The sequence below is a fragment of the Macaca fascicularis genome, chromosome 1 (assembly GCF_037993035.2).
Source record: "Macaca fascicularis isolate 582-1 chromosome 1, T2T-MFA8v1.1".
NCBI lineage: Eukaryota > Metazoa > Chordata > Mammalia > Primates > Cercopithecidae > Macaca > Macaca fascicularis.
Window position 1 is genome coordinate 134,342,540 of NC_088375.1, and position 15,763 is coordinate 134,358,302.

The 15,763-nt window shown below is 39.4% G+C and overlaps 1 protein-coding gene across 1 annotated transcript in view; it reads right to left on the reverse strand.

Moving 5' to 3' along the window:
• The window catches only part of MFSD14A (major facilitator superfamily domain containing 14A), a 46,555-nt gene that overhangs the window by 23,770 nt on the left and 7,022 nt on the right, over positions 1-15,763 (reverse strand). Inside the window, exon 2 of the mRNA XM_005542595.4 lies at positions 8,782-8,877. Coding sequence (XP_005542652.1) covers positions 8,782-8,877 — 96 coding nt within the window. The remainder of the gene's footprint in view (positions 1-8,781; positions 8,878-15,763) is intronic.

Genomic DNA, 15,763 nt, shown 5'->3' on the forward strand with positions numbered 1-15,763 from the left:
ATTTCCATATTTACCTTTTTGAACATCCTTTCATACTACAATCTATTTTACATATTCAGATTTGCATGACATGCATATGACCATTAATAATCATCTATTTATACGGTACTTACTATGTCACAGGGCACTAAATTGGGCACTTTACATATATTATCTCATTTAATCCCTCATAACAACCCTATCAGAAAACTGATATGCAGAGGTTAAACATCTTGTCTAAGACTACATTCAGCAAGTAAATGGCAAAGCTGAAACTGAACCTAGGAGATCAGACTTGAAAGCCTATGCTTTTACTCACTATGCTATGATGCTTCCTCAAAATAATTGACTTATATTTCTCTTTCAGATGGATATATTATCTAGGATAGGAGATTGGGAAAATTAATAAGGAATTTTTAATTGCCACAAAGTAGATCAAGAAAGATTCTATAAAATAAGAAAAAAATCCCAACCTATGAAAATGTATAACAAGTTATTCTATCCTTTCCAAGGCTTGTTCTCAAATCATGTGGTATCGTTTTTTTTGCAGTGGGCAGCAAGAGAACCATTGGAATGCGTCAACTGAAAAGGCAATTCCAGGCAATTGGAAAAATAAACAGCAGCTACCATTTTTACAGCCTATATGTACTCTTATTTAATCCCAACATTGTGAATTAGATAATATTATCACTTTACAGATGAGGCAACTGAGTTCCTGTTTGACTTAGAAACTAATGCTTCCATTATCCAATGCTATCTCTCAGTAAAAACAATAGAGAATGGGAATGTGGGTAACAAGAAAGGTAGGGAAGGTCTTCCCTTTAAGAAGAAACATTATGCTAAATATACTTTCTGACATGTTGCAAGAAGAACCTTTAGAGGGATCAGAGTTGCTCCCCTTTCTTCAGTGATTCTTCTTCTGCCAATAGCAAGAAATTTAACAAAAATGTGCTCATTGTAAGTAAAAATAAAATTAGAGGCCAGGTGTGGTGGCTCATGCCTGTAATCCCAACACTTTGGGAGGAAGAGGCAGATGGATCACCTGAGGTGGGAGTTCGAGACCAGCCTGGCCAACATGGCGAAACCTCATCTCTACTAAAAATACAAAAATTAGCCAGGCATGATGGCGGGTGCCTGCAATCCCAGCTACTCAGGAGGCTGAGGCAGGAGAATCGCTTAAACCCGGAGGGCTAAGGTTGCAGTGAGCCAAGATCATGCCACTGCACTCCATCCTCAGCAACAGAGCGATACCCTGTCTTAGGGAAGAAATGAAAAAAGTCTTAGACTGTATGTAAATGAATGGGTTTGACTGTGTTCCAATAAAATTTTATTTATAAAAATAGTATGTGATCTCCAGGACCCTGGACTGGGCAAAGATTTCTTGATAATACTCCACGATCACAGGCAGCCAAAGTGAAAATGGACAAATGGGATCACATCAAGTTTAAAGCTGCACAGCAAAGCAAACAAGAAAGTGAAGAGACAACCCACAGTATAGGAGAAAATATCTGCAAACTATCCATCTGACAAGGGATTAATAACGAAAATATATAAGGGGCTCAAATAATTCTATCAGAAAAGAATCTAAGAATCTAATAATCTGATTTTTAAAAATAGGCAAAAGAACTGAATAGACATTTCTCAAAAGAAGACATACAAGTGACCAATAGGTATACGAAAAAATGCTCAACCATCACTGATCATCAGAGAAATGAAAATCAAAACTACAGTGAAGTATCATCTCACCCCAGTTAAAAATGGCTTTTACCCAAAAGATAGGCAAGGATGTGGAGAAAAGGGAACACTCGTACACTGTTGGTGGGAATGTAAATTAGTACAATCACTATGGAAAACAGTTGGAAGGTTCCTCAAAAAACCTAAAAATAGAGCTACCATATGATCCAGCAATCTCACTGCTAGGTATATATCCCCCCGCCCACCCTCAAAAAAAGGAAATCAGTATGTCAAAGAGATATCTGTACTCCTATGTTTACTGCAGCACTATTCCTTTGTTTGTTTGAGACAGAGTTACGCTCTTGTCGCCCAGACTGGAGTGAGATGGCGTTATCTCGGCTCACTGCAACCTCCGCCTCCCAGGTCCAAGTGATTCTCCTGCCTCAGCCTCCTGAGTAACTGGGATTACAGCGTGCACTACCACGCCTGGCTAATTTCTGTATGCAGCACTATTCTTAATAGCTAAGCTTTGGAAGCAATCTAAGTGTCCATTAACAGATGAATGGAAGGATAAAGAAAATGTGGTACTTATACACACAGAAAAAGAATGAGATCCTGTCATTTGCAACAATATGGATGGAACTGGAGGTCATTATGTTAAGAGAAATACGCCAGGCACAGAAAGAGAAACTTCACATGTTCTCACTTATTTGTGAGAGCTAAAAATTACAACAATTGAACTGATGGCGATAGAGCAGAATGATGGTTACCAGAGGCTGGGAAGGGTAATGGGGGAAGGAGGGGATGGTTAATGGGCACAAAAAAATAGAATAAGATCTAGTACTTAATAGGCTAACAGGTTGACTATAGCCATCATTTACTCTACATTTTAAAATAACTAAAATTGGGCCAGGCGTGGTGGTTCACACCTGTAATCCCGGCACCTTGGGAGGCCGAGGCGGACGGATCACAAGGTCAAGAGATCGAGACCATCCTGATCAACATGGTGAAACCCCATCTCTACTAAAAATACAAAAATTAGCTGGGTGTGGTGGCTCATGCCTGTAATCCCAGCTACTTGGGAGGCTGAGACAAAAGAATCACTTGAACCCAGGAGGCAGAGGTTGCAGTGAGCCAAGATTGCACCATTGCACTCCAGCCTGGTGACAGAGCAAGGCTCCGTTTCAGAAAAACAAAAAACAAAACAAAACAAAACAAAACCTAAAATTGGACTGTTTACAACACAAAGAAACAATAAATGCTTGAAATGATGGATACCCCATTTACCCTGGTGTAATTATTACATCTGTATGCCTGTATCAAAATATCTCATGTACCCCATAAATGTAATACCCTACTATGTACCCACAAAAATAAAACATGTTATTTAAAAATAAAAAAGGAAAAATGGCATGCCCTCTCTAATTGAAAAGAATTATTGGGAGGTCTTTGAGAAACTCCTAGTTCTTTTTAGAGTTCTACTGCACGCATTAACTAAGTAGCTAAGTGACAATTAGGAAAAAGTTCAATTTAACATACTTGTGAAAAGGAATATAAACACACACACACACACAGAGAGAGAGAGAGAGAGAAAGCTACCAGAAGCAACTACAAAAAAAAAAAGAGTGCAAAAAAGATTTAGTCCTCTAGCCATATTTTGCCAGTCCTTGTGCTAAAGGATAAGATTTAAACTCCTTAAACTAGTATCTCAAACTTTTTATGGGACTCAAATGTATTATGCTTTTCTTTCAATAATCACAAAGGGCCTACTGCAAGCCAAATCTTTCTAGGTATGAAGAACAGGTTTGGTGTTAGAAAGAATGAAGAACATTATAAACGTCTATAAGAAGTTTTATACTATGCTAGATCTTATCGCTAATGATTCACTTTGCCAAGCTATATTCCATTCCAATCAATCTGTTCTCCTCGCTGTTTCTGAAATATTCTATACTTTCCAATATTCATATTTTATATATGACATCCCTTCAATTTTGAATGTTTCTTCCCTTTCTTTATCTAGTCAACCCCCAATCCTTCCAAACTGTTCCTCTGCTACCTTTCTTCTCCAAAGCAATTTCTCCTTTGGGGCCATACAATTTCTAATAAAACTTTAACAGACAAATATAACAAGTAATTCAAATGTTGTAAAGATTTTTGATGTCAGGATTCTTTAGCACTGGTCTTTAGAGGTGAACAGAGAAAATGTAACATTTTTCCAATAAATTTTATAGATCTTAACTTTTTTTTAACTTTAAAAATGTTGAAAGTAAATAATCCTTAAAATGTTAAACGCTTTGGGGCTGTTTCTGTAGCCAAGGACGCGAAACCATCTAGGTAGAAGAGATGCTAGTGGATTTTGAGTGTTCCGTAACATGGACTGTGCATCTAACAGCTTGAATCATCAAACACACTGGCCTATTATTTCCAGAGCCATAGGGCTGTCAAAAGGGTAAAGCCAGCCAGGCACAGTGGCTCACGCCCGTAATCCCAGCACTTTGGGAGGCCGAGGCGGGAGGATTATTTGAGGTCAGGAGTTTGAGACCACCCTGGCCAACAAGGTGAAATCCCGTCTCTACTAAAAAACAAAAAATTGGATGGGGTGGTGGCTCACGCCTGTAATCCCAGCACTTTGGGGGGCCGAGGTGGGTGGATCACAAGGTAAGGAGTGCAAGACCAGCCTGACCAAGATGGTGAAACCCTATCTCTACCAAAAATAAAAAAAATTGGCCGGGCATAGTGGCAGGTGCCTGTAATCCCACGTACCTGGGAGGCTGAGCCAGAGAACTGCTTGAACCTGGGAAGCGAAGGTTGCAGTGAGCCGAGACGGCGACACTGCATTCCAGCCTAGGCGACAGACTGAGACTCTGTCTCAAAAAAAACAATAAAAAAAATAATTAGCTGGGTGTGGTGACGCGCACCTGTAATTCCAGCTACTGGGGAGGCTGAGGCAGGAGAATCTCTTGAACCTTGGAGGCGGAGGTTGCAGTGAGCTGAGATCATGCCATTGCACTCCAACCTGGATGACAGATTAAGACTCCGTCTCAATGAAAAAAAAAAGAAACAAAAACGGTAAATCCGCTCCTTGGCATTACAGATCCTTACACCTACTGTCATTCTCATTACTTAGCTAATATGTTACATAATCAAGCAATGAACACTGATTCTGACAGAACATCTACTATGACAAACTATATATTCATATCCTCTCAAAAGTGTTAGACTTCAATCTTTAAAAATACTTGTCAGTACAAAATTCTTTTTAGCTAAATCCCCTTGTTGGTAGAGGCTCACCATCTTCCCCTCGGCAGGTCTTCCATAAAACACAGCTTTTGTTTTTTGACTGTTCTATAAGAGCTTAAAAGTGAAAGATAATTGCAACATACAGTTTTTTTTTTTGGTCTTAAAATGTCACATTAGTTTTAAAAATTAAGAAATTAAGGCTATCATAAATCCCAAGCCAGACATTCAAAATTAATATGTCTAAAACTGGTTATCTGATTTTAAAAAATACTTTAAAGAATATCTTTGAAATCTGAAATGCTGAAACAAACTATAACTTTTGAGGGAGGGACGGGGAAATGAAAGATACTGACTTAAAATACAAATTACGTCTTCATCCTCATTTCCTTTTAAAATGAATGTTAAAAACTTTGACTCTTGTGGCATGCACCATTTATAATCAGTTTCAAAACACATAAAACAGAAATGAAATGTTTAAAGATTAACAGACTTTTAAGAGGAGAGCCTTCTTTTACCCTGAAACCCACCTCTTTACACACCTCTCATACACAATGCTGGGGAAAAGTGGGAGGAATACTGGAGCCCAAAAGAAAGGCTGCCAACAAAGCCAACAACAACAAAAAACAAAATCTGTAAGCAAAAAGCCTTGAAATGAGTAAAACCTTTTTAAAAAGCCCATACTGAATTAATACATTGTTCTTAATTAGTGACATATACTAAATACGTAACAGGGTAACTTCTAAAAAGTAGATACGCCAGGCTGGACATGGTGGCTCACGCCTATAATCCCAGCACTTTGGGAGACCGAGGCAGGGGGATCACCTGAGGTCAGGAGTTCAAGACGAGCCTGGCCAACGTGGTGAAACCCCATCTCTACTAAAAATACAAAAATTAGCCTGGCATGGTGGCACGTGCCTATAGTCCCAGCTACTTAGGAGGCTAAGGTAGGAGAATTGCTTGAACCTGGGAGGTGGAGGTTGCAGTGAGCCAAGGTTGCACCACTGCACTCCAGCCTGGGCAACAGAGTGAGACTCTGTCTCAAAATAAATAAATACAATAAAATAAGAAAACACAGAAAAATTAAAGAAAATAAGAATACATTGGCCAGGCACAGTGGCTCACACCTGTAATGCCAGCACTTCGGGAGGCCAAGGCGGGCAGATCACGAGGTTAAGAGATCGAGACCATTCTGGTCAACATGGTGAAACCCCATCTCTACTAAAAGTACAAAAATTAGCTGGGCATGGTGGCACGTGCCTGTAGTCCCAGCTACTAGGGAGGCTGAGGCAGGAGAATTGCTTGAACCTGGGAGGCGGGGGTTGTAGTAAGCCAAGATTGTGCCTCTGCACTCCAGCCTGGTGACAAAGCGAGACTCCATCTCAAGAAAAAAAAAAAGGAATATATTAAGCACAACATTAGTCTATGAAAAATGAATAAACAAGCCTTTCTAATTAAGGGGACCCCTTCCTTGTTCTTAAAAAAGATAGCCTCCCTTTGTCCAACTAAGAAAAAAATGTACCAAAATTACACAGAAGATGACATACCTAAAAAAATGTAAACGAGAAGCAAATTTTAAAAATAGCTATATACACTTGAAATACTGATAACAAATTATGGAAACATCACAAAATGCTTTTTTTCACAGCTTGCTAACAGCTCATCCACATTTTGATCACCCTACTTAGCTAATGGTTGGGCTGCCTCATAACCTCAACCAGCTAAAACATCGGTACAAACCAGTTACTACCTGCATTCCCCAAAAGACTGACCACTGGAGGAGTCAAGGAAGCCTAGGTGCAAATACCGACACTGCAGCTTACTGTCAGAGTAGCAATCACATTGCTTAACTTTTCTAAGCCCCGGCTTCCTCATCTGTATTATGAGGCTAATATCTCACTGATAAGGTGGTTGTGAGGGTTAAAAATGATAACGTATTCAAAGTGGAATACGTTAGGGCCGTGCCTAACATAGTCCACTTTGAATACATTAAAGGACTGTGCCTGGATCCATCATAACATAAATACACGTGGACTGTTTACTATTACAAAGCTCAAGTACTTTAAATGGTAGGAGTGATGATCTACCAGACAGATTTATATGTTAAATTGACAACTTATAAAAAGCATGCTGGCACACTAGGAAAGCTAATGTAAAGTCATGAGTCCACAAAGTTATTACAGCACTTCAGTAACCCTTGACAACAAACAGGCTATTACAATTCAATGAAGTTATGAATGTCATAACCAACTTGCATCATCTGAGGAAGTTCCAAATCACTGTACTTGGATTACGAAGCCAGGAAATGTGTAAATTAATTTTTTAAAGATTTCTATCTGAAATTAGTAAACTAAAAAAAAAAAAAACCAAAACACCCTTTGATTTTTTTATAGCAATACTCATAAATATGCTCTATATATTCAAAATGACTTTTTTTTTTTTTTTTTTTTTGAGACAGAGTCTCACTCTGTCTCCAGGCTGGAGGGCAGTGGCACGATCTCTGCTCACTGCAACCTCCGCTTCCCGGGTTCAAGAGATTCTCCTACCTCAGCCTCCCAAGTACCTGGGTTTACAACAGGCACGCACCACCATGGACAGCTAAATTGTGTATTTTTAGCAGAGACGGGGTTTCACCATGTTGGGGTTTCACCATGTTGGCCAGGATGGTCTCGATCTCTTGATCTTGTGATCCGCCTGCCTCAACTTCCCAAAGTACTGGGATTACAGGCGTGAGCCACTGTGGCCGACTTTTTTTTTTTTTTTTTTTTTTGAGACAAGGTTTCACTCCCGTCGCCCAGGTTGGAGTGCAGTGGCGTGATATTGGGTCACTACAACCTCCGCCTCCTGGGCTCAAGTGATTCTCCCACTTTAGCCTCCCGAGTAGCTAGAACTACAAACCTATGCCACCGCACACAACTAATTTTAGCATTTTTTGTAGAGACAGGGTTTCATCATGTTGCCCAGGCTGGTCTCAACTGCTGAGTTTGAGCAATCCGCCCCTGCCCAGCCTCCCAAAATGCTGGGATTACAGGCATGAGCAACTGTTAAACATCAATATTTTATGTGTAGATAGTAACGATTATGCAGCTGTCAATAAATATATCAAGAAATAAGCACTGTAAATATTCTTAGACTAGGTCAATCTACTTAAATAACTTTTCTATTAAGTAACCTTTTTTATAAAAATGTTTTTTGTATAATATGAACAATCTCATGAAAACATAGTATATTACTTTAAAACTCTATTCCGCTAAGATTTGGTAAACTATATATAGAGCATATCCTAATTACTCCTTTCAAGATGGTATAGATATTTACCATAGATAGTCCTTCCCTCATTCCATTCCCCTTATCTACATCAATATAAGAAAACTGGCTATCTTCTGAGTTGTTTGGTCTGGCAGGGAGGTCTTTTCTAAGGTTTCAAACCTGGGAGAATTTGGGTAAAATCAGCTTAGATCTATTAAAGAATAGCCCTTCTAGGTACTTAGCCCACATGAACAGAAACTTGTTTTTGTAAAATACAGCTGCATAAATGAACCTCAAAGTAATTATGCCGAGTCATGCAGGTCACAGACATCATCTTTTCTAAACCTGTCAGTTTAAGAATCTCTTCCATTTTACTCAGAGTAGCGACAGGGCCTCTGCTTGAACGTGCCCAGTGACAAGTCCAAATTCACACACCTCCACGCCACTGCCCCCCTCCCCCACCAAAAAAAAAGGTAAGGGAGAGTTAACGGTTGGAAAAGACAACCAGTAAAATACTGGTGAATACTGAACAATACCGGTGGGAGAATTAACCATGCAGAGGAAAAAGGGCCACATTTTCCTCCAAAACTGAAACAAAAGAGATTTTGGAGTCAGCGTTAAATAATTTAAAAGATTACTTACCACCAAGGTGGGTGCTGTCAATAGTCCCCAAGCAAAAAACTCCAAAAAGATGACGATAACCGCATGATAAACACTAGGAGAACCTATTCCTTGAGGCTATAAAAAACAAGATTTTTTAAAAAGTTAACAACACATTCTATAATTATTAACAATAACAACGATGCAATAGTCAACAAATATTAAGAACATATATGTACTGGGCACTGTGTCAAACATCTGTACTCACTGCCTCTGGCTTCAAAGTCAGAGGGACAAGGCAACAACGAAATTCATTAGCATAAGCACAGTATTCAGCTGGAACACAGAGAGTCCAAGGGAGCTTGGGAGATGGGAATATCAGACTTCCAGGAGGAAGTCTGAAAGGACACAACAGAGTTAGACAGGCGGAGGTATAGGGTGGGAAAGACGGCTCAGCCTGTACAAAGGTTCCAAGGCTTGAGGCATTATGGGTCTCATGTACCGAGTTCAGTACAACCAGTGCATGGGCTGCTTGTTGGGTGTACTGAAGGATGAGCTACAGGTACTCAAAGACCAGCTTCCATGCTAAGGAGTCTATATTTAATTCTGAAGGCTATGGGGGGCCACTAAAAGATATTAAGACTGACATAATCAGATGTAAGTTTTAAGATTATTCTGGCAAAGATGTAACCAAAAAAAAAAAAAAAAAACCATAAATGCAGCAAGTGGCAAAAATATAAACACGTTATCAACATGGCTCAAAAGCAGAACAATCCCCAGGGAAAGTATGTAAGAGATCTGGGATTTGATATACATGAGAAAGAAAACACAAAATTAAGTTTATACTGCTGCCAGAGATGTCTTAAGAATCACTTCAGTATTAATGACTCCGGTGATTTCCTAAAGGATAAAATGGAGGAGCAAAGTGCATCTAAAAGGAAGCTATTTGAATCAGCTCAAACAAGAGATGAGGGCATAAAACAGTGGCACAGTACGAATGCTGGAGGGAAGGGAACGGATTAAGGATTCAGGATTTGAAATTAAGAGGAGCTTGATAAATAGCAGAAGAGAGAATCAAGAACAACTTCCAAGTGTTTACCTTGGTTGTCTAGCAGTTAAAGCTGGTGGCTTCCCAGCACTTTCCCCCACGAGGCTCAGCTTTATTTCAGGTCCTATCTATAAAACTGCCCTCTTTACTTGAAACATTTGTATTGTCTCTGAGCACTGATTAAAACAATTAGCAGCAAATGTGATATCTGAAACCACCAGAGTGGATGAGATTATCAGGAGTGTCAAATGTGAAAACAGCAGTGAGCTGAGACAGAATCCCAAGAAGCGCCAACATTTTAAGTAGCAGGCAGAGGAAAAGAATGAAGTTTTTTCTTCTTTGATAAAGAAAAGAGGAAGATAAAAGGAACAGTGAGAAAAACATCAGGAGAATGAAGAGAATACAGTGTCACAGATGACAATGGAGCAGTTTTAGGAAGGAGGAGGTATCAAATGGAACAAGCACAGTAATACAAGGTCAAAAAATGGCCACAGGAGGCCAGGCATGGTGGCTCACGCCTGTAATCCCAGCACTTTGGGAGGCCGAGGGGGGCAGATTACTTGAGGTCGAGTTCGAGACCAGCCTGGCTAACATGGCAAAACCCCGTCTTTACTAAAAATACAAAAATTAGTTGGGCGTGATTGCGTGTGCCTATAATCCCAGCTACTCAGAAAGGCTGACGCAGGAGAATTGGTTGAACCTGGGAGGCAGAGGTTGCAGTGAGTTGACACTGCACCACTGCATCCCAGCCTGGGTGACACAGTGAGACTCTGGGGGGAAAAAAAATTGGCCACAGATTTGATAAGCTTTAAACCTGTTTTGTTTGCCATGTTCATCACCACATATACCCAGACAGTATCAGAAAGCTTGGTATAACTTCTCAGGGCTTAAAGCATGCTAATTTTTTAAAAATCAAAGTAGGATATAAAATTCTATAGGTAGGATAATTTCAACTCTGAAAAACAATACAAACTGACCTCAATGTAAATAAAATTTATACTGGGTAATGATTTTAAGTGATATAACATTGTTTACTATGCTATTCTGAATTTTCCATATCTTTTCTTTCCAATAAGCATTCTTGCATTTTAGGAGGAAAATGCTTTGTTTATTTAAGAGAAAAATTACCTAAAACTAGCATAGAGAACAACAAAATAAACTATGGGGCAATATCTCTGATGAACATTGAAGCAAAAATCCTCAACAAATACTAGCAAACCTCCTTCAGGAAGGAGATTTTAAAAAAGGTCATTCATCAGCCGGGCGCGCTGGCTCACGCCTGTAATCCCAGCACTTTGGGAGGCCGAGGTGGGCAGATCGCCTGAGGTCAGGAGTTCGAGACCAGCCTGACCAACGTGGAGAAACCCCGTCTCCACTAAAAATACAAAATTAGCCACGCGTGGTGGCGCATGCCTGTAATCCCAGCTACTCAGGAGGCTGAGGTGGGAGAATCACTTAAACACAGGAGGTGGAAGCTGCAGTGAGCCAAGATTGCGCCATTGCACTCCAGCCTGGGTAACAAGAGCGAAACTCTGTCTCAAAAAAATTAAAAACAAAAAAAATCATTCATTATGTTCAAGCGGGATTCTTCCAGGTATGCAAGGATAGTCCAACATACATAAATCTATCAAGGTGATAACATCATTTCAAAAGAATGAAGCCAAAAAAAATGATCATTTCAATTGATGGTGAAAAAGCATTTACTAAAATTCAACACTGATTCATGATAAAAACTCTCAAAAATGGTATAGAAGGAACATACATCAATACGATAAAAGCCATATATGACAGACACAGAGCTATCATGCTGAACAAGGAAAACCTGAAAGCCTTTCCTCAAAGATCTGGAACAAGACAAAGATGCCCACTTTCGTCACTCTTGACTGGAAAGAACCAACTAGAGCAATTAGGCAAGAGTAAGAAATAAAAGGCATCCAAATTAGAAAAGAGGAAATCAAACTTGTCCCTCTTTGCAGATGACATGACTTTATATAGAGAGAACCCTAAATATTCCACCAAAAACTATCAGAATGGAAGCAAATTCATTAAAGTTGCAGGACACAAATATCAGTACCATCTCTATATGCCAACAGCAAATATCTGAAAAAGAAATCAAGAAAGTAATCCCACTTACAATAGCTACAAATGAAATACCTAAGAATAAACTTAAAGAAGTGAAAGATGTCTATAATGTAGACTACAGAACATTGACGACAGGAATTGAAGAGGACACACACACAAATGGGAAGATACTTCACGTTCATAAATTGGAAGAATCAATACTGTCAAAATTTTAATACTACCAAAAGCAATCTACAGATTCGATGCAGTTACTATCAAACTACAAATGACATTCCTCACAGAATTTTTTCTTTTAAATCCTAAAACTTATATGGAACCACAAGAGTCAGAACAGCCAAAACAATCCTGAGCAAAAAGAACAAGGCTGGAAGCCGGGCACAGTGGCTCACGCCTATAATCCCAACACTGTGGGAGGCCAAGGAGGGCAGATCACCTGAGGTCAGGAGTTCGAGACCAGCCTGGTCATGAGAGTGAAACCCCGTCTCTACTAAAAATACAAAAATCAGCCAGGCATGGTGGTGTAATCCCAGTTACTCGGCAGACTGACGCAGGAGAATCGCTTGAACCGGGAAGGTGGGGGTTGCAGTGAGCCAAGATTGCACCACTGCACTCCAACTTAGGCAGCAGAGCTAGACTGTCTCCAAAAAAAAAAAAAAAAAAACAAGGCTGGAGGCATCACATTACTTCACTTCAAATTATACTATGAAGTGATAGTAACCAAAACAGCACAGTACTGGTATAAAAACAGATACATAGACAATAGAGCACAACAGAGAACCCAGAAATAAATCCATGAATTTACAGTCAACTCATTTTTGACAACAGCACCAAAATATACATTGGGAAAAGGACAGTCTCTTAAATGGTGCTGGGAAAAGTGGATATCCATATACAGAAGAATAAAATTATACCCCTATCTCTTGTGATATACAACAATCAAATCAAAATGGATTAAAGGCTTAAATCTAAGACCTGAAACCACAAAATGACTAGAAGAAAACACTGGGAACACATTCTAGGACATCAGTCTGAACAAATATATATATATATATTTTTTTTTTTTCTTTCTTTCTTTTTTTTTTTTTAGAAGAACCCTAAATATTCCACCAGAGTCTCACTCTGTCACCCAGGCTGGAGTACAGTAGTGCAATCTCAGCTCACTGCAACCTCCACCTCGCGGGGTCAAGCAATTCTCCTGCCTCAGCCTCCCAAGTAACTGGGATTACAGGTGCCTGCCACCACGCCCAGCTAATTTTTGTATTTTTAGTAGAGACAGGGTTTCACCATGTTGGCCAGGCTGGTCTCAAACTCCTGACCTCAGGTGATCCACCCTCCTCAGCCTCCCAAAGTACTGGGATTACAGGCGTGAGTCACCGCACCCAGCCTAGATTTCTTAATACCTGAAAAGCACAGGCCACCAAAGCAAAGAGGCACAAGGAGGAACACACGAAGTTAAAAAGCTGCACAGCAAAGGAAACGATCAACAAAGCAAAGAGACAACCCACAGAATGGGAGAAAATATTTGCAAACTATCACTGTAACAAGGGATTAATAACCAGAATATATATGGAGCTCAAACAAGTTCTATAAAAACAAAAATCTATATATAGATTTTTAGAGGGGTGTAAGACCTAAATAGAGATTGACATACAAATGACCAACAGGTATATGAAAAAATGCTCAACCATCATTGAGCACCAAACAAACGCAAATCAAAATTATGAGCTATCATCTCATCCCAGTCAAAATGGCTTATATCCAAAAGACAGGCAATAACAAATGCTGGCAAGGACATAAAGAAAGGGGACCTCTCATGCACTGTTGGTGAGCATGTAAATCCCCAGCAACTATGGAGAACAGTATGGAGGTTCCTTTAAAAACCTAAAAATAGAACTATCATATGATCCAGCAATCCCACTCCTGGTTATGTATCCAAAAGAAAGGAAATCAATATAAACAAGAGGTATCTGTACTCCCATGTCTATTGTAGCACTATTCAAAACAGCCAAGATCTGGAATCAACCTAAGTGTCCATAAATGGATGAATGGACAAAGAAAGTGTGGTACACATTTAAAAAAAGTCTGTGTGCTGAAAAGAAAAAGGAGGTTTTAAAAAAAGAAAAAACAGGACAGGCATAGTGGCTCACACCTGTAATCCCAGCACTTTGGGAGGCTGAGGCAGGAGGAATACTTGAGTCCAGGAGTTTGAGACCAGCCTCGGCAACATAGCAAGATCTCATCTCTAATTTAAAAAAAGAGAGAGAAAATGAGGTACATATATACAATGCAATATTATTTAGCCATAAAAAGAATGAAATTCTGTCATTTGCAACAACATGGATGGAAATGGAAGACATTATGTTCAGTGAAATAAGTCAGGCACATAAAGACAAATTTTGCATATTCTCACTCACATGCAGGAAGTAAAAACTTAAAAAGCTGATCTCATGGAGATACGGAGTTAGAATGGTTACCAGAGGCTGGGAAAATAGCAGGGAGGCAGGGATAAAGTGGGTGCAAAAATATAGTTGGATAGAAGGAATAGGTGTAGTGTGAGGAAAAGAAAAAAAAAGAGTAAGATCTGGTATTTAAGAACACAGCACTGTGACTATAGTAAAAAATTATTTATTGTCTATTTTAAAATAACTAGGCCAGGCACGGTGGCTCACGCCTGTAATCCCAGCACTTTGAGAGGCCGAGGCAGGCGGGTCATGAGGTCAGGAGTTCGAGACCATCCTGCCCAACATGGTGAAACCCCGTCTCTACTAAAAATATAAAAATTAGCCAGGCGTGGTGGCGCACACCTGTAATCCCAAGAAAAAATGGGCATGAAGACTAATGGAACAGAACAGATAACCCAAAAATAAAGCAAAATACTTATAGCTGGCCAGGCATGCCTGTAATCCCAGCACCTTGGGAGGCCAAGGTGGGTGGATCACCTGAGGTCAGTAGTTTGAGTCCAGCTACTCAGGAGACTGAGGCAGGAGAATTGCTTGAACCCGGGAGGCAGAGGTTGCAGTGAGTTGAGATTGCGCCACTGCACTCCAGCCTAGGTGACAGAGTGAGACTCCGTCTCAAAAAATAAAAAATAAAATAAAATAACTAAAAGTGGAACTGGCATGTTCCTAACACAAAGAAATGATACATGTTTGAGGTAATGGATACCACAGTATCCCTGATTTATTATACACTGTATACCTGTATCAACATATGCTTGTATCAAAATATCAGAGGTACCCCAGAAATATCTATATCTACTTTGTACCCATAGTAATTAAAAAAATTTAGAAGTCCTAGCCAGAGTAATCAGACAAGAGAAAGGAATAACGAGCATGCAAATTGGAAAACAGGAAATCAAACTGTCACTGTTTGCCAATGATATGATCGTATACCTAGAAAACCCTAATGACTCATCCAAAAAGCTCCTAGATCTGATAAACGAATTCAGTAAAGTCTCAGGATACAAAAATCAATGACATAAATCAGTAGCACTGCTATATTCCAACAACAACCAAGCTGAGAATCAAATCAAGAACTCAATTCCTTTTACAATAGCTGCAAAAAAAACAAAAACAAAAACAAAAACAACAAAAAAAACCACCTAGGAATATACTTAACCAAGGAAGTGAAAGATCTTTACAAGGAAAACTACAAAACACTGTTAAAAGAAATCATAGATGATGCAAAGGGAAACACATCCCATGTTCATGGATAGGAAGAATCTACATTGTGAAAATGACCATACTAACCAAAACAATCTATAGATTCAATGCAATTCCCATCAAAATACCAGCATCATACTTCACAGAACAAGAAAAAACAATCCTAAAATTCATATGGAACCAAAAAAGAGCCCACATAGCCAAAGCAAGACTAAGCAAAAAACAAATCTGG